We start from the raw sequence: 27,591 nt of genomic DNA, 5'->3' as shown, positions 1-27,591 counted from the left end.
TTTTCAGTTGCTTCTATAAATCACTGCCCAGGCAGTTGATTTAATGTATCAATGCAACTATATTCTATTGCTGCTGTTTCCCGACATGCAAACTACATTCAAAGGAATATGTTTATTTATTTGTGTATCTTTTATATGCTATGCATATTATTTCTATAGTTAAATAATGAAATTTTTCCTTTTGTGTGGTTTTTTTTTTGGTCTTCTGCAATTAATTTCTGAATAAACAACCCAAGACATGGTCCTTCTTTCTTTGATTTGATTGATACCACTGTTTATTTGTGTCACAGAATACAGTTCCTATCCAGATCTTCTTTTTACAGTTGTAGCAATTGAAAAGACAACAATGAGCATGTATCATTTTCCAGGAAGGCTCTTGTGAGCTGGTCTGACCAGCAGAACCAACATTAGGCTCATTTTCTTCACTCAGTGTTGGCAGTCAACTGAGGCTGATACAGGAGGTGTTGAAAACTGTTTGCAGTGTCTGGGGAGTGGAAAGGTGAAAAAAAAGGTTGTGTTATCACATTCTGCAACCTCACACCTGTTTCTAGCTTCTGGATCTGTTTCGTCCTCTGATGCATTTGCAGCAGGGAGCATTATCCTTGTACAATTTCATGCTGAAACCTGTGATGAGCTTACACTGCTCAGAGAAAACACTCAATTTAAAGCTGTTTTTGCAGAGATATGTAAGCATTTACCTGGCAAGTTTCTGTTTAGGGCTTTTTCTGATTAAAACCCGAAGTTTCACGTAGCAAGATACAGTAGGGATACCTATTTTGGCATGAGATTTAGGGGATATAGACCTTAACCAACAGGATCTTACTTAAAAGACTCTGTTTTTAACAGTGAACAAACTTTGATAGTATATTTCTTTTCAAAAAAGAAAAGGAATGGAAGAGATAAATATATATAGTTAAGGATGTGTGGTTTAAGTTAGTTACTGGTACTGAATAACAGATACTGATGTGACTTCTGATCCTTCAGATAGAGTGTTTACAAAATTTTCTACCTATGGATTCAAGGTCAGTTTCAGTATTCAGCTGACTGAAAAATCAGCAAAACCAGTCTGAGTAAACTTGCCTTCAACTACCTTAATATAGCAAATGGAATTACAGAATTGGAAAGAGCATAAAACATGCTGGTCAAGATGCTTACTCTGGCCTTTCTGGTCCATATGTGGTGCCAAAGTAGCTGAAGGTTATAGGTTATATAGGTTTATAAGTTATATAAAATTGGCTATCACTTAGGATGAGGCACAAGGCTGAAGAAAGAAAGGCAAGGTTTGTAGGGAAAGGTCATGTGTTCCAATGCATGAAATAATGCAGCTGGAAGAAACAATCAGAGAAGGGAGAAGTTTTAAGGTTTTTTTTTTTCTGAAAAACTAGAAAAAGCCTTTAAGATTTCAGTTGTGCTGTGGGATTTAAACAGGGCCAAATGCATGAATTGGAGACAGTTCTGAAATACTGTCTAATTTCCAGAAGGGTCTTTCAGACTGCCTTAAAGTGGAAGTGAAATGCCTATGAAAACCTGTTTCAGAGCAGTCTGAATCTGAGGCTGGAAGACCTGTGCCATCTCTTTGGATTGAATTGTTTGAATTTTTTCCCATGGACTTTCAGCTTCAACTTCACTTTAACGTAATGATTGTCATTCTGCAAACACTGAAATAAGAGGATAATAATTTTTAAAAGTTCTTTTTGCAATGGCAATGTGGGCAACGGTTCAGGTTTTGCATCTTCTTTTATTTTTATTTAGTATATTTTCCTTTGTGTCTTTGTGTTTTCCTTAGCTTTCCCTTTAAAGTCTGAACTTTCCAGGGGTGTTTTTATTTTTTCTAAGAAAAATAAATATTTTCTAGGATATTTTTTTCAGTCAGGATGCTATTTGGATGTTCTGGAAAAGAAGAGAATCCAGAGGGCTAAAAGGAGAGAGAAAAGTCTGTTGTCCTTTTTGGGCATCCATAATTGAATTATGGGGAAATGGAAACTTGGTGTAACTTCAGAGAATGTGGGGTTTTTCCACCTCTTTTTGTGACACCCATTATAAAATTGATCAAGAGTAATGGACTTAGTTTGAATGTTCTCAGGCTGTGAAAAGTATATTTTTCTACATGTCTTTTAAATATGACACAATGGGAGAAAAATTGCCAGTGATGTTTATAATGACCTGAATTTCTGATTTTAACAGGTATTAGCACCAAAGATGGTACTGCCAAGAAAGATAGAGACTTCAGAGGAAAAGCCCAGAAGCAAGTGCAGTTTAATCCTGGTCAAACCTTAGCTACATGGCGAGTACGGATTTTGAGTGATGGAGAACATGAGCATTCTGAGTCCTTTCAAATTGTTCTTTCTGAGCCTGTCATGGCAATTCTGGAATTTCCTGCTGTATCCACAGTGGAAATTATTGACCCAGGAGATGGTAAGAACCTTTCCAGAACTGTACTGCTAAAATGTGCATATAGCAAAAGATAAACTGGAGGGCAAATGCTGTGAGTAACAGTGGGTACTAAAGGTTTACTGTCCTCAAAATATTTCTGAAGACAGGCTTGGGCATCAGGTAGCCATTTGTCCTCTATCACTTTAAGTGCTTGATGAAGGGATTACTCAGGTAGCATGTTTTTTACGAAATACCTGCATTTTTTTATATGTTGTTTCTAGGGGCTTTGTTTTCATTTTAGGTGTAACAGGTTTTCCATTAAATGGGATTGCAGACTGAATGTGTCTGAAGAGCTGGTTGGAGGCTGACTTTTTGAGATTTACTCTGAGATTTATTTGAGATTTACTCTGCCATGGTAATTCATGTTGGAGAGGATGGTACAAGAAAGTCTAGGCTGGTTGATCACAAGAAGTTTGGTCTTGGAGTGAACTACTTTTATCAGTTAGGCCTTGATACCAACCTGAGAAGCTCAGTAATTGTAAAGTTCATTAGACAAAGTGTAGCACATGCTGTGTCAAGAACAAAAAAAATATTATGTTTAAATATAAATCAAGAAATACGCTGAATTTAAAAAATTCTAAAAAAGAAGAATTTTTTAATTCTTCTTTCTTCATGCTCTGGTTGCTTTGCATCTTTTCCACTGCATCCCGACACTCGAACCCTTGGGCTGTAGTCACACAGAACTGTCCTTAAGAAATCTTGTAAGTGCTGGACAACCATACAACTTGAATGGTCTTCCTTAATTACATTTGAAGAGTGTTGGGCATGGCAATTATCAGAAGTGTCTAGTTCTTAGTTACAAATGCAAGTTAAACCAGAGCTTATCTCACATCCATTTTTAATCACTGAGAAAAATAGTGCTTAACTTGGAAGCAGCATGTATGAGACAAAGAAATAACTTGAAAATGTGTTAAATCTCTTTATCTTTTCTATGATCAGTAAGATAGCACAGTAAAATATAATTGGCTGAGTCTTCTTTATGCCACCAACAGTATTTTGTATTTCTTACATTAAGATAAATTTTTTTAGTCCCAGATAATATGTATTAATTATACATAAAGAGAAGTTGCAGAGGGCAAAATGAAATGCACAGCTGCAAATCAAGGAATATCTAGAAGAAAACTACAGAGAGAACTTTGAGGGAAGGACTGTGTTTCCTAACATTTTGAAGGTCAGGGTTTACCAAGCTCACTGAATAAGAACCATCAAAAGTTTTATTCTGCTTCCAGTGAAAAAATCATTGATTTGAATTGTGTAGCTTTAGGATCAAGACTGTGAGTTTGTTCAGAAAGCTGTACCAGCCTCTTGAGGTATGGGACATTTGTTGATGTTTTATTGGAAATATAGATTGCATAGGGATATGGGGTTTTTGTACTAGCTGTGGTGGTGTAGCTCATTCTCCTCCAAACTTTTACGTTGTTCATGATGTCTGTTAAACTTTTATAGTGCCATTTTACTCCTAGTTGAATAATTATGAGAGAGAGAGAGAGGAAACCAAATAAATCAGACTCCTGCATGTTTTAGAAGGTTAGAGTTTTTTATTTTGCCAACTAAATTCTAAAGGGAGAAATAGAAGGGATGAAATGGGTTGGGTTTTTTTTAGTGCTGCCTTTTGCTTTACTTTAAAACAAAAAAGTGGCATTTGATATTTTTCATCATGTTGAATTTTTGTCTTGCCAGAATAGTGAGTAGTCTTGGTCTTATCAAACCTGAATTACAGCATTTTTAAGGCAGGCTTTTGACCTCAAGTCATGCTAGTAGTAGTTGGAGAAATAAAACCTGGAATATGTTTTCAAAGAAGTCACCTGACGATTTTCAGAACACTGTTTGCCAAAGTACTCTGAAATTAAAAATTTGCTTTGTGCAGTCAGCTGACATCACTTATTTTGATATTATACAGAATTATATTCTGTTTGGGCTGTAGTCACACTAATGAAACTGTAAAGGTGTTTTGTAACTATATGTGTATGCACCTTTTGTTCTTGAGTTTCTGAGAGAACGAGAGCAAAATTGGTCCTGAATCCCAGTAACAGCATAAACCCAGCAATCTGATTATATGAGCATAAAATAATGAAGGAGTTCAGAATGCATCTTAGTGGGTTTTTCCCTTGGAAAAAAATCTGATATCCTTTTTTATGACACTGGCTGTATTAGCTGGGTGTCCTAGTAAAAAGGTAGCGTAGACACGTAACCAGCTAAAATCAAATGTCCAAGTCAGAGTAAGATGTCAGGTGCTCAGCCTTGCTCCTCAATGCCAAATGATTTTCCTGGTTATCTTGGTGCAGTAAATGAAATAATGGCCTTGAGGAACCACAGACTCTGTGTGAACTATGCTATAGATACTTCTGCAGTTAACAGTTAATAATTAAATACCTTGGAAATAATAAAAAGACAGACTTTGAGGACAAATTCTCCAAACACTGTCTTGCACCATTAACCCTAGATAAACAAATCAGTCACATTAGAGACCACTTAATAAGGGCTTGTGAATTCAGCCCTAATGACCTGATTTGGTTTTCCATTTCTGAAGCACTATGGAACTCTACTTCTCTCACCCTTCAAGTTTTACTGACAATTTAGGGACATTGCCAATAAATGCAAGTTATTTGCTGCAGTTTAGAATATTCAAAAATGCTCTTAGCTAATGTGCAGGTGACTTTATGAGGTTCTTTTCTTTGCAGAATCAACAGTCTTTATTCCTCAGTCCACCTATACTATTGAAGAAGATATTGGTGAGTTATTTATTCCAGTCAGAAGAAGTGGAGATGTGAGTCAGGAACTGATGGTCATCTGCTACACACAACAAGGTAGTAGAATCTACTATAGAATAAAAAAATGGCAAGAGTGGAAAAGAGACAGAAATTTAAAAATATTTATTCCATTTATTTTATAATAAAATTGTTTCTAACTCTGTTAATTACTTTTTCTAAATATCTAAATATCTTCAGTCTCAACTGGAAATGCATTCATCTCTGCAATCTGTCTAAGAGTATTACTGAATGCAGTTTAAAAAGCATCATGGAGAGGTGAAGAGGACCTGTGTTCTTTATATTTCTGCTAGATTTTTATATGCAGCCCCTTATACCTGAAAGTGATGAGAACTGAAAGCACTGCAGTGATGGCCCTGGCTATCCTTCATTTGTTTGCATCTTGGAAAAAATTATACAAAATAATATTGCTTAATTGTCATACTTGTTGTTCCTCTGACTTTCAGTCTCTTACTAATAATACATGTGCAGGGCATGGAATTTCTACACCTGTGGTTTTATTACTATTTTTTATCTGGGGACCTGAAGCAATATTTTGTGTAAAGTGATCTGGGGTCCAAATAACTTGTTTTCATGACATTCTGTCTGTTCAAATCCACTTGTCTCTTCAATATGGGTACAATATACTAAAATAGTTAACTGATTATCCTCAGAGGGGCTATTTTGTCAGTCTGTCCCTTGTGATAGGCAATATTCCTTCTGACTGGAAAGGTGCAAATGATTTGAAGAACCACGCTTTTCCATTGTGTCGTATACAGAAGTAGTAGAGACCTCAGAAGTGGGTCTGTAGACCTCTGACCTTGTCCACAGCCCATCTTACCACCAAAGAAATTCAAAGACAATTAAAAGAAAATTCACCTCTGTGAGGAGATCATTGTAACTATGGTATGCGTAGTGACTTTTTTCCTTTTGTGCCACAGGAACAGCATCTGGCACTGCCCCAACCTCTGTACTTTCCTACTCTGACTACATATCCAGGCCGGAGGATCACAACAGCGTTCTACGTTTTGACAAAGACGAACGAGAAAAAACGTGTCGGATCGTCATCATAGATGATTCCTTGTATGAAGAGGCTGAGAGCTTTGATGTTTTGCTGAGCATGCCCATGGGTGGAAGAATTGGTGCAGAATTCCCAAGCACTCGCATTACCATTGTACCTGACAAGGATGATGGTAAGATACCTTATAATTGAAGTGATACCCCCAGTGTGGGACAGAAACTACAAAGAACCTCACATTCAAATCAGTATGTGGGTTTTGTTTTTCTTCCTGCTGGTTAAAACACATGCTGCTTCCATCTTGAGATTAGAAAATATTATTGGAAAGCTATGCGAGTTCTTGAAAGTGTTTAGTGTTGCTATTTTATTGTTTGAGAAAATCACATGAGCAGTGATTCAGAGCAAGGAGCTGCACCTTTCTATTCTCTCACATTAACAGACATAATCCAAGATGTCACATTGCATGGGCAGCCTTGTTTCTGTGATTCTGAGGCTGTGTCTGCAAAGCCTTTGGGCCCATTCAATCATGCTGAAAGGGCCCTATTGGATGCCCTGATGGGACAGAAGCCATCTAGCAGCTCCCAAGAGGAAAGCTGTATTTCTTCTGAATTGATGCTGCATTTGAACTTCAGCGTAAAAGTGTCCATTGGTGCTCTCTTTGTCTTTTTAATGAAGCAAATATTCAGATAAGAGTAATGTTGCTTTAGAAATTGTCTCAGTAAGGAAACGCTGACAGAATCATGTCATTTGTTGAACTGGTTAATAGATTTAAGATATTGCTTTGAAAGGGACACCTCTGGTGGTGATTAGAAAAATGGGTGTGACTAAGAGTAGAATCAGTACACTGTATCAGCAACTGCTTTCAAAAATACGTGTATTAATTCTGCCTCAAGCCTCTCCTTTAATGCTTCAGCATTGGTGTGACAGCTCTTTTTCTAGGAGAATAGCATGAAATCTTCCTGGTACAATTGCCCCATTTATGTGTGGAGTTTGGAGACTGACATCTCAACTGTAAATTCTGAGATAAGACTACTGATAAGCTGTTTGAGTCCTCTCTGTGAGGCCATAAACCATCTATTGTGACACCATCACATTTCCTAAAGACTAAAGGGAGCAATTACATAGCACAGTACTCTTTGAAAGTCTGATGCCAAAGAAGACCATTATTATCAGCAAAGTGATTTCTCTCTAGGTAAGGATACAAAAGGCACCTCTTCAAGGCAGGAAGTCTGCACGCAGCTAATTGCCTCATAAATACTCAGCCTGCCTGAAATTTCTCACCTGTAATCCTGTGACAGAGGTGACTTTGTTTTCTCTGTGGAGCATTTGTGGAATCATATAGCGTTAATGACTACAACAGGTTGAAAAAACAGGTCTTGTAAAGTAGGAGATCATATAGCAAATGCAAGCCAAAACAGAAATCTTTATCTGAGTCTGCTATTATAGCAAACACTAATTTATTCATTTAGAAGCTTCTACAACAGTATGAATAATTTTGATTAATTCAAATACTTTAAAGTTGTACATAGCAGAGTATAGAATATTTAGAGAGTAACTATTAAAAATATGTATTCATGCAGACACTGATTACCCAAAAATTGAAGGTGTTCTGACTATTTAAATATATACACAGAGAGTTTGGGATGGAAAGAATGATTCTCCAAGACATTAATTAATATCAGACATGAGCTGAAATTAGAGCATCTAACTCTTCTGTGGGAATCTCAGTGACTCCCAGTCACAACAGAGTATAAAACTTAATATTTTATGAAACTCACACAAAATATTAGGTAATTTAATGAGAAATCTCCTTTAACACTGCCATTAGAAAGCAGGAGAAGTAATTTAGTTTGTGTGCCACTGTTGAGTTTTAAGTTTCTGCATTTATGAGCACAAGCTGCCTCAGAGCTACAAACTTTTCTGCACAAATTTATTTAGCAAAGAATAACCTTATGGGATTTATTTAAAAAGCTGGGTGTTTGGGAAATTAAAATATAATATTTTCATTATGTAGCAACTGAAATATCTATGTTTGTTGGCAGGAGTAAAGAATATTTGGGATATTGAAAGATACGGGGTTTTTGAAGGATAAGTTTGGAACACTTTATTGCAAACATTCACTTTGCTTTTTACACCTAAAATGTTACGTATGTGGTATTTGAAATTGTGTGGCAGAACTTCTTTTTACAGTGAAAGAACTCCCACAAAGAATCCCAGCACATGCAAAAACAGTTCAGTTACCAGTAAAATTTTTACCACCTTCTTTTTAGTTTGCATAAAAATATAAAGCATGCAAAGTTTGTATTTGCTTCAACTAACATCTGTTGTTCTGCCTTACCTATAAAAAGCAGAGAGCAGACTACAGAGTAGATAAATTATAGATTACACCTTGCATATATTTTTTAATGTTTTCACGCATACATATAAATATATGTTTACCTGCACATATTTTTGTAAGGCTTTAGCACCCTGGCTGTCATGATTGAAATTCTGTATAAATAAGCAGAGGATTTTTGTTGTGGCGAACTCTCCGTGTGTGGAGTCACGAGGCTTGACTCCATTTCAGAAGGCTGATTTATTATATATTTAAATATTATATTAAATACTACATTAAAGCTATACTAAAAGAACAGAGAGATCAGAAGGCTACAACAAGAACAGAATAGAATAACAAAACCCTGTGACTGCTCACAGCCTTGGCACAGGTGGCTGTGATTGGTCATCAATGGAAAACAATCCACATGGACCAATCATGGATGCACCTGTTGCATTCCACAGCAGCAGATAGTAATTGTTTACCTTTCTCTCCTGAGGCTCCTCAGCTTCTCAGGAGAGGAAAAATCCCAGCAAAGGATTTTCATAATATCATAGCTACAGATTTTTAACAGCACTGGTTATTATTGTTTGCAGTGCACAAAATTAATTTTACTAAGTTAAACCAGCGTGGTGTGTGAAAAAAAAATTTCTTTAGCTTTTAACAGTAAGATTTCATTCAGAAGATGTCTAAGATAGAGGTTGGTAGAAGCTTCACCGCGTTTGTAATAGCCTATCAGCTGTAGTAATGCTGTAATGCTAAATTCTGTGGTCCACTTTAGTCCCAACTTCACACCCACTGATACATATTTCTCATTGTTTGTTTAAATTAATCTTCTAGTCCACATAGTTTCTTTGGACAAATGTCACAGTGTGTCATTAAGTGATGTCTCCAAGAACTGAGACTGGATTAACATTATGCGTTGACTTCTTCAGGCCAAACAACAGAAATAGCAAAGGTCAAAGTTTAATAATACTGCGTGAGATCTTTCCTATGGAACTCAAGTCAGCACTAGCAGCAACATTGTCTTATCTCCTCTGGTATTCAATGTGAGTTAATTAGGAAACACACACCTTCAGCACCTACCATCCAAGTCTTTTATTTTTAGAGAATGCCCTTCGGGTCTAACTAAAATGCTGTAGTTGCTATGTAATCCTGACAATAAAAAAAGTAAAAGGCATGCTCTGGTGAAGTAAATTCTGGGCAACTGAAAAGCTTAATTGGGGATTATACAGTTGTAATGTTCTGCCAAAGCCAAATCTGAGGGAAAAATATTGTAGTACGTAGAACATGCACTGGTATATTTATATATTGTGAATGGTGAATTTTCAGATTGGTGCTGCTATTGGGACATCTGCTAATTTGGAAGGGACTTTTCCTGATAGGTACTAAAGTTAGATAGAAAAAAAGAAAATTATTAAGTTAATTAAGTAACTAGCAGAAAAAAGTTCACATGGAAATTCTGGATTCAAAGTTACACATGCCACTACAGTTAAGGCACTAAAAAGTAAAAACATGGTTTGTTTGAGTCAGATGTCATAGTCATTCACTGTGAACCATGGAAGAAAAGCATGCATAGGGAGAAGACCTGTGTGACTCATCCACTTCTGGGGGGTTTCTAATCTCACTTGGTATTAACCTCTATAACTTTAGTCATCTGATTCAAATAGGCTATTACAGGATTCTTCTATAGTTATTGAAAAGAGAGATGTACTCCCAGGAAACATCCCATACTAGGACAATTATCTAAATTGTTGAGCCCAGTCACCAAGGATACCCGGTGCATCTGAATATGTTGAAACCCTACTTCAGAAATTTAATTTGCGAATACAAAGTTTTAAGCACTACTGGGCATGAAGGACATACCTATAGTGCATGGAGAGCCCAGAGTTCAGCATAAAGCTCATTTAAAGAAAGCACTTTACATAACAGATAAATATGCATCTAAGAAAAGGAAGATGAGGTTAATTTGCACTTTTCATTCCCCATAGACAGAGGAATCCTGGAATTCAGTATAAGACTCATGAAAACACTCAGACCCTACTCTTCCATGGAAATGCCTTAATCCTCAGGCACTTAGCAACTAAGCTAGATCAGCCTGGAAGTGCTCTCTGTTTTTCCAGTTGAAGTGGTGACTCTGAATCATTTCAGAGAGAGAGAGAGAAAATGAGATCTAAGTCTTGTGTTAGTATTTATATAGGAATGAAGAGCCTGTAATTTGGTTCCAGCACTAACAATGTTACTGTGTTGTATGCCACAAGTCTGATACAAAATGCTGTAACAAGGTTTGAGTCAAAGCTCTGCTTTTTCATAGTCCCAATATTTTGACTGCTGTGCTAATTTAGACTCTCTTTTACTAACTTGGTTTTTTATTGTGGGAAAATTTAAAACTCAGTTTGTAATCACATTTGGTAACCAGAAGAGAAGAGGTGTGGTGAATGCAGAGCTGGAAGATTGCACCTAAGGGGAAAATACTTTCAATAATTTTGTGTACTACACATTTTTTTAAGTGGCTGTCTTCCCATGTGATTTTAGTTCCATGCTGCTGTGTTTAGTGTTGCCGTGAGAGCACGCAGCCTTACAGCCAGGCTGACAGTCTTCCTGCTGTAGTGGAATTGTTGAAGACTCATGCTGTTCACAGCAGGAAGTACATTAAATACATTTCTTCCACTTCATTCACATTAGATAGGCAAGAAGCTGCTCAAACTTCTCCTTGACATTTCTACACCAAGGCTGGGAAAGCAAAGGACTCAGGTTTATGTCAGGAGATTTGCTGACCACTATCTTTACACCTGCTCAACAGAATGACTCATACCATCCACATGATAGAGGATGGCACTGTCTGGGAATATTTTACAGATGAGTAAACTGGATGATGGTATCCTAATGTAGAAAGGGAATGTTAGACATCAAACTGAACAGATTGATTATTTAGTCTTCTGGAGATTTCATTAAAACATTTGCTGTCACTTTCCTTACACTTAATTAAATTTTGAAAATCCTTAGACCACATTCTGGAAATTGGTACCCACTAACACTTTTCCAGCTTCCTTGGAGTAGTAAACTACATATTAATTTACTATCAATGACCTGAAAAGTCAGCACTGCAATGCTACACTATAAATATATGTTTTGCATTGGCTTCTAGCAAGCAGGCACTATGAACTAACTCTCAGAATGTGTACTGAGCCAAATTTACAGTTTATGATAAATAAGTGTTTTGTTAGTAACATTGTTTATTGGAGGAATGTCCTTATCTCACAAGGCAAATAGGAATCTCCTTATTTCCATTGGTCTCCAAGGCAGGCACTCAAAATGTGCCTTTTTCTCTCTGCCAGTAGATCTGTCAGATCTCAAACTGAACAGGTGGTTGATTAATCTTGGTAGTTAACATCTGCTAGTGCATTTGTCCAATTTTAATTACAATCTGAACAATACAGGCAGAGCATGCCCACTGCTGTGTTACAGACCGGAGTCATGATTTGGCCAACTATCCATCACCACTCTCTGGAGATGCCTAAAATAGTGAACTAGTTCTTTTTTCCTTCCTCTGATTGCTTTCTCCCTTTTATGTTTTTACCCTGCTTGTGAGTCTGATGCCTCTGGGACTTCTGAGCAGCTTTTAACTTCTTTTGTTCTCCCGTTAAGTAAAATCTCTATATGACCCCTCCCCTTTCCCTAGCCTGTGGCAGGTGGCCAGGTTGGCAACTTATCTAAGGGAAAAAGTGGATGACAGCCAGCTTATGACAAGTTATACTCCCAGTTTTCTTTACTAATAGCTTCTTATTATCACCAGTTCAACAGAGTGAAAAATGTTCAATCCATGATGATAGCTTTAAAGATTTTGGAAACTGCCTGTTTGCTGCCTATCACAGAAATAAATTGTCATACCTTGCAGTAGGTCATTCTATAGAGTAACCAGGCACATTTATTATTTGCTTTCTTAGCATTATTTGTTGCTTACAGTTTATTATGTATGTGTGTCCCATTTTATAGGGGGGTGTGTATATATATGTGTGTGTGAACTGCAGATGTTGGATTAATCTTACTTTTATTCATCTGATTAATTGCTAGAAATATAGTCCAACCTTGTGATCTGGGCTCCTTTGATAGGTGAGGAGGACAGAACATGATCCCCAGGCAGTACTTTGCCACATCTGTTTCAGATGGCTCTTTTTCAGTAGGGGATGCAGCTGGTGGAGCACAAAGCTCTTCAGCCTTCACTGCTGTTGTTTTCATGGGTTGCTTACACATCCCGTATTACACTTCTATGTGAATTGCAGTAATATTTTGAGGAAAGTGTTGAAATGCAGAAAACTTTTAGTTTTGTACTCAAAGCACACAAAATAGCCGATAAGCAGAAGGCACAAGATTACATGAACTGTAGAAAAAATTATGCCTTCTGTTAAATTTGGAATGAGTTTAATGAAGTGGTGTTCTTATGAACTGGTATTGCATCCCAGAGCCTAATGCATTATTGGTTTATGACAGTTCACTCAAGAGTACATTGAGCTGCTTTCTCTCTTGTGTCTTGCTCTAGCATACTATATTTTTGATGGCATTGGTCTTTGTACTGTAGATCTTCCATTTATTATACACTGTTTAGAAATGAATGAATGCCTAGCAAACCGTTCTAAATTATTCATCTGTTCATTGTTGGATATGGTTGTAGGAAGTGAATTTAGTGACTGAGTGCTTTGCATGTTTAAGATTTGGATAATCAAGTTGAGTAGAATATCTTGTTGCATTCAGTTTTCCTAAGGCTTCTTCAGTCATCTTCCTTACTTTGAATCTCCCCATACTGAGATTTTGCTCATAAAGACCCAAAAGATACTGAACACTGTAACCACGGTAGCCCATTGGGCTTTAATGCCATTGATTCTCCTTTCGAACGTGTAAATCCTCAAAAGATTAACTCAGTTACTATCTCGCTTCACTGTCAGGACATTGTTTTCTCTCTCACACAAATGGAATCAAAAGTCCAAGACACAGAATACAGCAAGTTTTAACATACAGCAAAGCATATTTTCTTTCATTAGAGCTCTGCTTTTGTGGTCTGATAAGTCTGGCTGTTTCACTTCTGCTCTGTCTTTGCTGCCAAGTCCCATCCTCAACAGTAGCTCTGGTTAAGGGATATCTTGCATGATTTTCTTCTACAGGCTCGGTGAGCTAAATATGTTCTGATTGTATGTGGGCAGAAAAGCCTATAAGAAATTGTTTCCACTGGCTAAGCAAACAACGTGACCAGCATTGTGACTGAATAGTAAAAGTGCAAAAATCTAAAGTCAGATCAGACAGAAGCGGCTGCATTCTATATCTTTACCTGGCTGCATTCTATATCTTTACCTGGCTGCTACTGTATCTTTACCTGATTTTTAACATGCTGCTGAACTTCTCATACCATTTCTGTTTGTAGCCCTCATTTTTTTACATGATGTTTGAATCACTGACTGTAAGCACCTTCAAGCCTGACCTCTTTGTGAAAAACCTTGTGTGTGGTATATTTAAGTGCTGCTGCCAAGACTTTCCATTTATCTGTCTGCCTCTGTTCCATCAGTTTGTTGAGAATGTTACCAATCCCATTTCCTAGGCTTGTTATATAAAAGTAATCTAATTAATTTTTAAAATAGAGCATGTAGAAGATTCTGAGCTGGTTTCATGCTCTGTGGGAGGTATAGCCAGTAGAAAAAAGGTATGTGAAATTATAATGCTGCAGGCAATATAATCATGGTTGGGTGTGTCCCCAGATTCCAGTGACTGTTTCTTCATCTATTAGTCTTTATATTTTTGTTTCTATTGGTGAATGAGGCAATTATCTGCATTATGGAATGGTTTAGGCAAGTGATTGGAGCTTGATATACTTACAGCAGGAAAAATCTTCTGGCCCTGTTCTCAGACTGAACATGGGAAAAACTCCTCCAACATGTGTAGTAGTTCCAGTGATATCTGGAGGTTATACCCTGACAGGTGTGGAAGATCCATAACAATACTACCCTACTAATAAATATTTTCAGGTATATGTTAGTTCACCGATATATGAATTTGGTGTTTCAGAAAGATACCAATGTGTCTTAGCAAACCAACAAAGGTAAATTAATTGCTTCAAGGGGAGGTCACTTATTAGAGTGAATTGCACACATTAGCCTTTCTACTAACATGCCATTTGTAGCTGGGAAAAAATTTAAGAGTGCTCATTACTATCTTGTAGATAATAATTAACTAATTTTTGAAACATTAATTTTTACTTTAAAGGCACACATCTTCAACGAGTTGAGCCACAGCTTGTCCTCATACACTCAAATGTCTTTATTCTCCATTGTTCAGGAATACTCTGTAGCTCATCGAGCTTTTACTGCACCATTTATGATCAGCAGCCTGACATTAAATAAAATCAGAATTAGCTCTGTTCTCCAGGCTACAAAGAACACTGCAGGCTGTCAAGAAGGAAGGTGCAGGTGACCAGAGATGGGGTGTCACTGTAGCCATCTCACTGCCATCCTCACTCTTGCAGCTAGAGCTGTAGTCTGCTTCCTTTAGCATGCTGCTTTGCTCATATTTGGTAGCAGAGAGTTTAGATACAGACTCCAAGCCTGCCAGGCAGGTGCTGCTTGTGATGGTACTGTGTCTAGAGAAACTGAAGCATGGCTGCACTTTAACATAAAGGGTGAGTTAAAATGTGAATTGTTGTGTTAAATTAGTGTGTATCATAAATTAATTAAATGTGAATCATATATAATGTTGTTCATAGCAGTTGCTGCTTCACACCATGTTACTCTACTGAAATTACTAGGTTAAGTTGCAGAAAATGAGAGTAATTAAGGGATGAGCCAGTGTAATCAATGTATGGCACTGCATTGTGGATTAAAAAAGAAACACCAATTTCCTTACAGAATCGAAATGTGTTTGGTAAAGATTGCATTAATTTGAATCCATCCTATTACCTGTTACAGTGTTTGCAGAATTGTTTTAAAAACCCTTTTTAACTCAGTAGACAGAAATGATCTGTTGAGACAAATGGAAAAGCAGACATTATTTGCTTAAGATAATGTCTGTGGCAATTTGGCTGAAACTAGCAATTTTGACTCTGAGGGAAATTTACTTTTTGATTTCAAAAGTTATGACAACACTACTAAGAAGATTGTAAAGCTGTTAAGATTGCAACATATGAATTTGAAAATAATCTGTTTTGACCATATCAAATAAAAAGCTGTTGGCACTTGCACAATAGTACCTGCTACAGAATTGAGCTTTGACTGTAATCTTGACCCCGGCTTCTACAGCATTCAGAGAAAATAAATGACTTGGCAAATTAAATTCATTGTGCTAAATGCAAGCTCAGTTGCTTGCATAGTTTCAAGTGTGTGTAAATAGCTGCAGAATGGTGCTACCTAGTTTCATATTTTAAAGTCCTCTTTGATATTGTTTTGATATAAAGCTTTTGTAATGGATGGTTTCTCTGGTTTTCTTTTGCTGCTATTAAAATGCATATATGAGAGAGATTTCAGAAGGTGACCTTTACTGCTCTGAAACAGTAAATAAACACTCATGCCTTCTTACATTTAATGAAGTCTCATTCTTAACTGGTCTATTTACAATTCACACACATCATGTTTGTAACATTGGAATCTGTTATGTTAGGGACTCATCACATAGTCCTTTAATGCCAGCTTTGATCCTGAAATGCAAGTAGCCATTGTGTAGGGATGTACTTTTTGCCTGAGTATGAGCCATATGAGGTCCAGCCAAATCTGGCCATGTTTGTCTGGCTTTGTGTCCAAGTTAATTACCTGTGCCAGCCATCAGGGCTCCTTACTTCGGATTCAGCATGGCCCTAGCATGTCCAGACTGTACCAGAACAGGCTTGTAGGCTTGCAAAGCCTGATTTGCACCTTCTGCATTACCACAGCAGACTACTGCTATCTCTGGCAACTCATAATGTTCACATCATAGCCTTGTTTGTACTGTTCATGGAAAGAAGGAAGGCAAAATCTTTTAGGAATAAATAGTCTTAACCCTAGAAAAGATGAGCCGTAAGTTCATTTGTAAAGACTGCTTCTCCTGGTTCCTCTATCTGAATATGTTGGAGTGCCATGTATGTTTTCATCTATTATCTCTTGCCACCTGAGAGTGTGTACATATATATATATATATATATATATATGTGTGTGTGTGTAGCAGCATGTATCGCTGAAGTTCACTTTAGTTTTAAGCCTTACCAAGGTGTCAGCATGAAAGAGTCTGTTCTTTTGTGTTTGTCCTAAATATCCTGCCAAAAGGATTTTTTCATAAACAACCTACTCTTTTGCAATGTCTCCCTAAAGCAGTTTATAAGGATATAATTTTAAAAGGTTAAAGCCTCTTTGGAAATAAACATTTTTGTGCTATCACACTGATTTGACGATGAACCTTCAAAGTTAGACGTGTTCCTAACAACATGAGAAGTGTGTTTGTTTTCCTGCTTGATGACTGACAAGTGCTGTAGTTGAGATATGCCTCTGACTCTCTAAGTACAAGGACGAGGCAAAGTTTTCATTTCTGTGCCAAGAAACCTGGGACAAAAGCTCCTAACCTTTCTCGTCTGATTATTGTAACTTCATGCCAGCAAAATCTGTGGGTCTGAACAAAAAAAACCCTTAGAAAACTTCCTCTTATTTCTCTAAGAGGAACCATTAAACTTGCAGTAGTCTCTCTTCAGAGTGATTACTAGATTAAAGGTCTGCTGTAAGTGAGCTTGCAGTCATTGAGCAGAGTGTTTTCCAGACATGACCTGAGATAGACAATGCTTTCCCTGTTAGGAACTTGGCTTTGCTCCTTCCCCTGGGGAGCTACTAACACAGCTTACAGGAAATGAATTTAGAAAACATTTGTAAGGATTTGTTTCCTAGGATGGGTAACCATGCAGAATGTGTCTTTCATTGAACATACATACCTCAACAAGTGTGAAAAACTCACTCTGAAGTACAAGGCAAGCTAGCTGAGGGCGTAGATATTTTTTGTTTGGCTGTGACTACAGGAATAAATAGTATGTGAGGATTTTTCTTCAGCAACAGTGAAACAAGTGTTATGATAATGCTGTAAGAAACAAACAATATTTTGTTTTATGCCTTCCATCTAGTTTTAAGGCATATCATGTAAGTTCTCTATGTAGCCAGTAAGTAGAAAGGAATGCTTCCACACCTCCTCAGATTTTTCAGAGTGCAGTGAGTGAGCCATTCCACCTGTCCCCCTGTATGCTCATTGTGCTGGGAAACCTGCAATGGCCTATCTTTGTCCTTGCAAACTGAGAGCAAGCAGGCTCCATGTGAGTACCTCTCACTAAAGTGCTTAAAATGAGGTGCAGCCAAGTCCAGATCAAGTTCTGGAACCATTGGGACGTAAGAACAAGATTAGGCTTGGGAAGTGTGCTGAACCCTAAGCATACCTGTTTAAGAAATGACCTGTTTAAGTGTATTAGAATTGATAATTTTTTTAACTGCCTTTATCTAACTATTGGCACATTAATAACCATTTGGTCTTAGTAGGTAGTCTGTATTTTTATTTTCTAGAGGCTGAGGAAGTCTTTGTCTGTCTTAAGAATTTAGAAGAACATTTTATGTCAAAATGACACATTGCTTTGCAGATCTAATATCCAGTGCTTCAGTACCCCTGTAAGAAGAACTCTCATCAAAGTTAATAGTAGTTACACAAAAGGTACAGAAGGTGTATCCTGTTCACCCATTAAAAATGTTTCAGATAAGAGCTTTGCAGTTCCCAGTATAAAAACAGCTACTGACAAGCCAGGCTCTATGGGCAAATAAAATAAAATCAATGTGTGTCTGTCTACACACACAAATACGCACACCTTTAAATACTCTTGAATTAATAAAAATAAAAAAGTTAAATTGGAACCAACAACACTTTTGTCTTCCAAGGTTAGACTTCTTCCAAGTTTGTCCTTCACCCTGCAAAGGCTGATGACTTTGATAATGCTCAAACAGGTCTATGAATCTGCACTATTTTTCAGTAAATACATTTAGTTCCATTAATTTGTTGCATGATTTCAGTTTTAGCAGATAAGTAGGGAGGCAGCTGCAGTTTTTCATTGATGAGGATTATTAAAGGATTTCTTTTTTTTTTGCTGCTCATAGAGCACTGAGCAATTGCTGTGATCTTTGCCGACTGAATTCAAGTTGGCTGTATGTTGCATGGTATTTCAAACACGTTTGTGATAGCCTCTGTAGCCTCATGATGCTAATAAATTATCACAAAACAGCATAAGAAACTTGTGATGAAGTGCAAGGAGAGCTCGGGTAGGTCTTTCTGTGCTTGTGGGAGGTAGCTGTGGTTTCTGCTGTGCAGTGGGAAAGCTGAGGCACTGGCTGTGCATGATTAATCCTGCATGTTTGAAACAGGAATGGAAAGGATAGAAAAGAGGAGATTATATACATCCAGGATGAAGCTGTGATATGTTTTTAAGGCTGTTTACTTTGTGAAATTACTGTGGGTAGGAAAACTGGAAAAGGGAGGAAAAATTAAGCTAAACAATGTGTCTGTTAAATGGAATAGCTCTTAATCTCCTTTGCTTTTTGCTCTTCTTTCTTATGAACTGTGGAGCTTTAATATTAAGATAAAGACTGTTCACATTTCACTTTACATGAAATAAGATTGATTTTGTTTTAAATGCTAGATGTGGGAGAACTAAAATTAAGTATTTGAGTCTTTAGTTAGCTGGAAAACGTTGCTAAGAGTAGCTCCAGTTACATGTCATGTTCCAGTCTGGTTTTAGCAACAGGAATCTGTGAGAACATTCAAGTTAAAGTTTCGTTATCTGTATTCACCTTCATATGTTTGCACCAAAGTGAAAAATGCAAGGAATTTTCTGGTTTGTGCACAGGACTCAACTAAAACAAGTTTAATGAGATACCACATTTGGTTTTGTACACAGATTCATATATGCTGACACAAAAAGTTGAAAATTTAGGAGGCAAGAAAAAGAGCACAGTGCTGATACAACAATTACTGTCTAAAACCATACTAACCAGTTCTTGAAAAGGAGACAAAAATAGCTAGAAGAATTCTAAACCTTGAAAAAAGAAGCTTTATTTCACTTACTGACATGAGCAAAGTGCTCTCCACTGTTTAATGTGAATTTTGTGGTCTCTTGTTAACTTCAATGTAAGCTAAAGAAGCATTTATGGACATTATTCCTCTTTCACCAGAACCAGCATTCTACTTTGGCAATGATGAATACTATGTTGATGAGAGTGCTGGCTACATTGAGGTCCGTGTCTGGAGGACTGGCACGGATCTGTCCAAAGCCGCCTCTGTGACGGTGAGGTCGCGCAAGTCTGAGCCAGTGACTGCGGAGGGTGAGTTATTGCTTTCACACTGCTGCTGCTCTGCTCGTGCTGCTGCACACGGCTGGCACATGCTGCTGCACGTCACAAGTGCTCCTTCAGTGGGTCTTGGTATGGTTTCAGCCACATAAAATGAAAATTGCACGTGTCTTGCTCTTAGCAGACGTCTTCTTCTTAGAGCAAATTAAGTGGTTACAGAATTTCAGAGAAACAGGAGTGAGAGCTGCTATGAAGTATAGCACAAAGAGAAATGCCTTTAAATCCTCATATACAGACTGCTGCAAAGGCAGTTGATTGCTGCCTCAAGAGCATGCTCTGGGCACAGTTATGATCACTGGCAGCGTGCTGAGTTTGCTTCTCTCATTTTTACTATAGGCAATGAGAAATTATTACCTAGTATCCTATTCAGGAACAGGATTGCTTCAGTTGTGTGGTTCTTGGATGCTTTGGCAGAACCTTTGTCAGTAGATCAAGTGTTAGCACACTATTTTTTTCACAAAACATATCATAATGTTTAAACTAGGATATTCATATAGAGACAGCATAAAAATTATCTTCCTTAGATGCTTATCCTCAGTGTAACTTTACTGTTATTTCAGGAATATCTAAACATAATATATATATGCAAGGTGTATGCATAATACAATATACATGACATAGATGTATTTTTCTCTGAAAAAGAAAATTATTAAGTCTGAAAAAATACGTGATTTTTTCAGTTGTGAACTTGCTTTTATAATCTGATGTACTTATGAAATCTTGAATATTTAAGTTATTTTATTTGTGATAAAAAAAATATTTTTCCTTACACTAAGGATCTTCATTCATTGTGCCAGGACCTCTAGGATTAAAAACTGGGAATGGCTCAGCTCTTGAGATCTCTAGTCTGTTGGTCACAGCATGAAAGCTCTGACATGGCTGGCTGCCTGTAAAACCATGAACCTGGTTCTTTGCCTTACGTAGATCAGTGGTGGATCTGCTGCTCTGAGCTGTTGGTCCTGGAGTCCTGCCTTAGAGGCTTAGCTCTAGGGGAGTACAGCAGTAGAGCTTTTAGGCAAGTGCCCATCTGATGGTGGCCTTTAATCTGGCCAAATTTTGTCAAATTCACAGAATTCCAAACCTGATTTCCATTTCAATTTAAGTGTTTCCTCCAAAGCTTTGTTTCAAGAGCTCTGCTGTTTATTCTCCCCAAAAATTAATGTTAAAACTGAGTCCTTCCCTAAAGTCCTGGATACATTTAATGCCTTGGTTCCAAGACAGTGTCACGTTTTAGTCAGTATCTTGTTTTGTTAGCCTTCTTCTTATTGACATGTTATGGATTGGTTTGATTTGCTTAAACGAAAACAAACCCAGATCAATCTTCCTTTAAGAGTAAGGTGGCAGACCTCACCTGATATACTCTGATAAGGATTTGATTTGTGTTCCATTCATTCTGTTTTACACAACACCTCTGAACAACAGTTCTTCCCCCAGTCAGCTCACTGGCCTTGTCTCCTTTCCTTTTTACATTAATCTTAAAACTTTCATCTTTGTTACAAAATAATGTGAAATGTCTTTCCAAAAGACTTTGCTTCATCTCCAGAGTCTCTCTCAAAGCTTTTTGCTTACTTTCATTTCTCACTTCAAGCAAATTTCATTAGTTTTTCTGGAAAAACTGTTGGTTTACAACAGAACAGAATCAGTCTCATTTTGTGACTCAAATCATCATTAAACAAAAAATTAATTAATATTGACTTATTGTGTACTCCAACTTAAATACCAAAAGATAGTTTTGCTTTACATGAATGCCAGAATTTGGCAAATACTAAAGTTATAAAGGAAAAATATTTATCTACAATTAACTGCCTAATGATAGATATTTTTAATTTTAATTATATGTAATGCTATTTTTGTCTCTTTTCCTTTGGTAGCTGGAGTAGATTATGTAGGCATCAGTCGTAATTTGGATTTTTCCCCTGGAGTCAATATGCAGACGTTTCGTGTGATAATTCTGGATGATCTTGGACAGCCGGTGTTAGAGGGAACAGAGAAGTTTGAGCTTGTGCTAAGGATGCCCATGAATGCTGCCCTTGGAGAACCCAGCAAGACCACCATCTTCATTAATGACTCAGTGTCCGATTGTGAGTAATTTTTTTTTGTTTTTTATTTCATATTTTGGAGATTAAGTTGTTTGCTGTCTGGCTGCTTGTGTTCTATATCTGGTGCAGTGTGGCATAAGTAAATGTGAAATGGTGGAGGGAAGATATGGTAACTTCTGCAGTTATACTTTACATGTGCTTTCTATGTTTTTCTGCTCAGTGCCAAAGATGCAGTTTAAAGAATCTGTGTATGTAGCCAATGAAAATGATGGGCAGGTTTCTGCCATGATATATAGGAGTGGGGATATCCGATACACATCCACTGTGAGATGCTATACAAGGCAAGGTTCAGCTCAGGTTATGATGGACTTCGAAGAACGACCTAATACTGACAGTTCCATCATCACATTCCTTCCTGGTAAGTTCTTGATCTTATTTTACAAGCCTTTAGTCTACCATGTTTTCTTTTCCTTTGCTTTCCTTTGCTTTGTTTGTTTTGTTTTGTTGTGTTTTAATTGTGTCTTCTCATAAAGTAGTGCCAAAAAGATTACTCTGGGAAACAAAGGTTTGGGGTTTTTTCATGCACAGTGGGATGGTGTTGCCTTTGTTTTCTTCACTTCTGACTTAGAGCAATAAACAGTACAAACCAAAAGAGTATATCTTCATTTAGGTTCAGCCTGAGTGCCAGAATCTTTTTGATAGCAAAAGCAGGTTTGGCGTAGCACAGTAGAAGAACAGATCTGCTATCAGAAAGGAAACTTCCGAAGTTCTGCTCTTTGTTAAGAAGATTTCTGGTAAATACATTTGACTTGCACTGAAATGAGTAATAGATCTTTCAACAGGTATATAGCTTCCTAATTCCTGTCTGAATGTTTTTTCTCCCACCAAGGCTTTCTTAAGACCACCCACAAATATCAGGTACTTAATATCCCACATTTCATCAGAGATGAAATGCAAATAAATCAAATGCTACTATGTTGAAAGAATATTGGCTAATTCTTTCTACATGTGCAGAAGGCAGTTTGGTCTTCTAGCCTTTGAAGTTTACACACATGTGATATTTTTTACAAGTCTTAAACTTAAGTTATGTCATCAGCATGAAATCCTTGGTATATCCTTATCACAGAAATTACAACCTTTGTATTTCTGTATACACGTATCATAGTTCTCTTGAAAAAGTACGTTGTTCACTCTGTCTTTATTTAGGGCTGGCCTCAGCTTTTAGTGCTGTCTTGTACTCTAGACCTTTGCTTCTGTACAACCAGGAAAGAGTCCAGCTAGTAAGAACTAATGGATATGGGCCACTTAGAAGTGACTTTTTTCTTGAGTGTTGCCCTACCACTTCTCTGCAAAGACAAGTAACAAAGAGGTCTACTGGAATTATATTTTGATTCCATAAGCTTCTTGGGCATGTTTAATATGCAGCCGTTTCATTCCAGTTTTCATATTTTCCATGTAACAATAAGCAGGATGAGTATTTTGCATTTCTTTCTCCTTAAGGAATAATTTATTTTCTACAGTGAGGGGAAAAGGCAAATTCAGAAAATGAAAATGAACACAGTCAGCATCCTGGTCTGGTTCTTCATCTTGAAGAGCCTTGATCTTATTCACATGTGTGATGATGAAAAAATACAGTAAATTGACATCATCTCTCTCCTGCTGTGCTGTTCCTTTTGTCTGGGGCGTAGGAGTCAGTCCTGTGAAGGAGAGCCCACCTAGTCATGCTGGGTTCCAGACACTAAACGCCATTCATAGGTCTTGCTACTTGTGTAAAAGACATAAGAAAAGATATTCAAGTTTCTGAACATATAGTAAGTCAGGGCACATTAATTTGTGAGTGCAAAATTGAGAGGTTTGATACTCCAAAGCATGTTTAAGGCAATATTCACTGTCACTTGGAATCAGTGGGAGTTCAAAAGACTTTTAAAGTCAAATGGAATAATATAAGTGAAGGTCCACACAGTTGGAGGGTGTCCAATCAAAAGAGACTTGAAATATAAAACTTTAGGACAAAATTGCCATTAGTATTAATAAAGTAATTAGTATTACCATTAGAAAGGTTTTATTATTCTGTTTCCTTGTGCAAATATTTACTTTTTTAAGTGCATTCTGTAGAAGAGGTCACTGAGAAGGAGCATTTTCTTTTTTGGGTAAAACAAAAGGACTAATACCAAATAGAAACTTGTCTTACAGAAGTCCCAAAATGGGAGATTCCACTTTAATGAATTTCCATTAGATGGCTAATTCTGCTTTCACTGCTGTCATTGCTCATTAACTTGTATGGTGTCAGGTGGATGCCTTGGCCAGCAGGAGCAGCCTATGGTACCCTGAGCTTGGAGAGAAGTGCTGTATTAGAGCAAAGAACACCTAAGTTCTGCCTGATAACTACCTTCAGAATGATTGCAGGTGAAACTGAGAAGCCTTGCACACTGGTGCTTACGGATGATACTTTCCACGAGGAGGAGGAAGAGCTACGCCTGGTTCTTGGCACTCCAAGAAGTGATTCTTCCTTTGGTGCCTCTATTGGCGAGCAAAATGAGACGCTGATAAAGATTCGGGATGACGCAGACAGTAAGAGAATAGCTTATTGTTACTGGCTTTTGGAAGCCTGTCTGCATGCTCTAAAACCCCTTTTTATTCTCCTAATGATAGAGGCTATCATTAAGTTTGGTGAGACCAAATTTAGTGTGAGTGAACCGAAGGACACAAGGCAAGTAGCAATTGTGAAAATCCCGGTGCTTCGTCTGGGAGACACTTCCAAAGTTTCTGTTGTAAGAGTTCATACAAAGGATGGATCTGCTACTTCTGGAGAAGACTATCACCCTATATCAGAAGGTAGGATCATACTTATCACATCCAGCTATTTTCATTCATGACTGTAACATAATTTTTGAAAAATGAAATAACTATGTAATTAGAATACTTTGCAACCACATTCCAAAATGCATTTTCCTATTCAGTGTGGACAAACTACATTTGAACAGGAATACCACATCCCCTGTGGTATACAACAGCCAATTGCTGTTGGTATGCTAATTATCAGTGAAGATATTTACAAAAGGATTGTGACTCCTTTGAAAACATCCATAGCTCAAGAAATTGTGGAAGATACGTGACTTAAACCTTAGTTATATTTGCAGAGTGTAATAATATTACTCTGAAGAAACATCTACTTATAGGGTATGATTACATTTCTTGAGTAATTCATTAAGATAATAGGATTTGCTGTATGTAGGAATTAATGTATAATTCTTTTTATTTTTCTATCTTTGTAATAATAAAGCTTTCCTTCTATATTTCTGAATTCACTGCCCGCTGCTCCACACTAATGAATGAGGAAAGAAGTTGCACAACAGAATGAGAAATTTCTTAGCTGATAAGTTTCTTTCCATTAATAGCCCACCTACCTGCTTCAAGCAATGACTAATGGAGTTTGTAGCATTATGATTTTTTTTTCTTTTAAAGTTTATGATAATGCATGATAGTACTCTGTGTTTTAATATTAATCATTCATTGCTGGAATGTTTTCATAGTTTTGGATAAACTATTTTGGCATCCAGTCCAGCTGGAATATATGACGTGCCTTTGAACATCCAGCAACAACATTGCCCTGTATCTTCAAATTCCGTAAGAGTGGCATTTCCCACTAGTCATATCTGAAGAAGCAATTTGTTAGCCACAAGAAAATCATCAAGTCAGAGCTTGCTAATTCCAGTCACTTTGCTCCTGCATTTTAGAGTTTTGCTCTTTCCCCCTGAAAACCACAGGAACTTCCAGTGTCAGCTGAAACTTATCCTCTGTGCACATTACCTGTAGGCATTGTCATGCTTACACTCTCCCTGCTGTGCACCAACAGCACATGGGAACAAGGTTTTCAGGAGAAACCTACTACTGCAGAACAAGAGATTCTCGGCCTCTGCCCCCAGACCTTTGAGAAAGGTCTGTGATGTGCAGAATTTCGCCACGGGTTTCAGAATACCAGTGGGTTTAGGGAACCTGCATATTCAGCCGTAAGTGCAAAACCCACATGCTTCATTGGGTTCTCTGAAGGAAGTGTGGCAAACTCTTAGCTGTCACACAGCTGAGAGTCCATATGTTTGTTACCACGAAGAGTATTTCCCTGGCTTAATAACCCTTGGGATTGGAAGGATCATTAGATCACTTAATCAGACTCACTGTGGATTGCAAAATCCCAGTTTTCCCAAGTTATTTCTGTATTGATCCAAGTAACTTTGATTGGAGAAAATGTATCCTTTAGAAAGGGCCTGGTCCTGGTTTGAAGACTTTGGAGAGGAAGAGTGTTTCTTAGCATTTTGCTTCACTGATCAGTCTCTATCACGTAACTGTGCCATATTTCCCACATACAATTCAGCTTTAATGCACTACTGCTTTTTGTGCCTGCCCCTTTAGAGTATAGAGGTCTCTATCACCTGGTATATTTTTATTATGGTGATGTTTCTATATACCAGTGAGAACATCACTGTCTGCAAGTTCTTCCTGTCCTAAGTTTCTCTTGGTTATTTGTGTGCATCTTCAAAGTGAATTTGACATCCTTTAAAAATAAAAATATTAGAAATGCACTTATTATTTTGGTTATTATCACTCTCACTCTTTCCAGGCACAAATGTTAAATGGTTTCTGTACTTTTTATTTCTTTAGTAGTTAATACAGTCAAGGATCATAGTACTCCCTAACTCAGTCAGTGTGGTGAGTTGATCTTGGCTGGATAGTAAGCGCCCACCAAATCTGTTCTATGACTCCCCCTCCTCAGCTACAGAGGAGAAAATATGACAGAAGGTTCATGGGTTGAGATAAGAAGAGGGAGATATCACTCACCTATTATCAGCATGGGGAAAAAAGACTCAACTTGGGAAAATTAATTTCATTTTTTTACTAATCAAACCAGAGCACAGTGGTGAGAAATAAGGCATTCCTCCCACCCCTCCCTTCTTCTTGGGGTAGCTTCACTCCCACATTCCTTAGCTCTGACTGGCTCGAGGGAATGGGGGTTGCAATCTGGTTATCACACATTATTTCTGATGCTTCTTCCTCCTCACGCTCTTCCCTGCTCCAGCATGAGATCACACCCACCAGAAACAGTTTTCCAAAAACTACACTATGGGTCCTTCCTGTGGTCTGCAGTTCTTCATGAGCTGCTCCAGTGAGGGTCCTCACGAGGTCACAAGGGCTGCCAGCAGACCTGCTCCACTGTGGGCTCTCCTTTCCATGGGGCCACAGGTCCTGCCAGGAGCCTGCTCCACTGCAAGCTTCCCCCAGGGTTCCAGCCTCCTTTAGGCATCCACCTGCTTGATCGTGGGTCCTCCACAGGCTGCAGGTGGATCTCTGCTCCACCATGGGCCTCCATGGGCTGCAGGGGCACATCCTGCATCACCAGGGGCTGCTGCAGGGGAATCTCTGCTCTGGCTTCTAGAGCATCTCCTGCCCCTCCCTCTCCACTGAGCTGGGTGCCTGCAGAGTGATTTCTCACATATTCCCACTCCTCTTTCCCAGCTGCTGTGGTTCAGCAGATTTTTCCCTCCTTTAATCTGTTATCCCAGAGGCACTGCCACTGACACTGCTGGGCTCGGCCTTGACCAGCAGTGGTCCATCTTGGAGCCAGCTGGCATTGTCAGATTTGGAGGATGCTTCTGGCAGCTGCTTGCAG

The 27,591-nt window shown here is 37.9% G+C and overlaps 1 protein-coding gene across 1 annotated transcript in view; it reads left to right on the top strand.

Annotated features, from left to right (window-relative positions):
- Positions 1-27,591, top strand: part of FREM2 (FRAS1 related extracellular matrix 2) — a 118,998-nt gene that overhangs the window by 64,158 nt on the left and 27,249 nt on the right. The window contains exons 4-11 of the mRNA XM_041407346.1: positions 2,185-2,415; positions 5,115-5,240; positions 6,122-6,373; positions 19,711-19,860; positions 21,759-21,968; positions 22,147-22,344; positions 24,333-24,497; positions 24,579-24,761. Coding sequence (XP_041263280.1) covers positions 2,185-2,415; positions 5,115-5,240; positions 6,122-6,373; positions 19,711-19,860; positions 21,759-21,968; positions 22,147-22,344; positions 24,333-24,497; positions 24,579-24,761 — 1,515 coding nt within the window. The remainder of the gene's footprint in view (positions 1-2,184; positions 2,416-5,114; positions 5,241-6,121; positions 6,374-19,710; positions 19,861-21,758; positions 21,969-22,146; positions 22,345-24,332; positions 24,498-24,578; positions 24,762-27,591) is intronic.

Source organism: Onychostruthus taczanowskii, unplaced genomic scaffold, assembly GCF_017590055.1.
Source record: "Onychostruthus taczanowskii isolate IOZ18803 unplaced genomic scaffold, ASM1759005v1 scaffold26, whole genome shotgun sequence".
Lineage (NCBI taxonomy): Eukaryota > Metazoa > Chordata > Aves > Passeriformes > Passeridae > Onychostruthus > Onychostruthus taczanowskii.
This window is presented reverse-complemented; position numbering and strand designations above follow the sequence as displayed.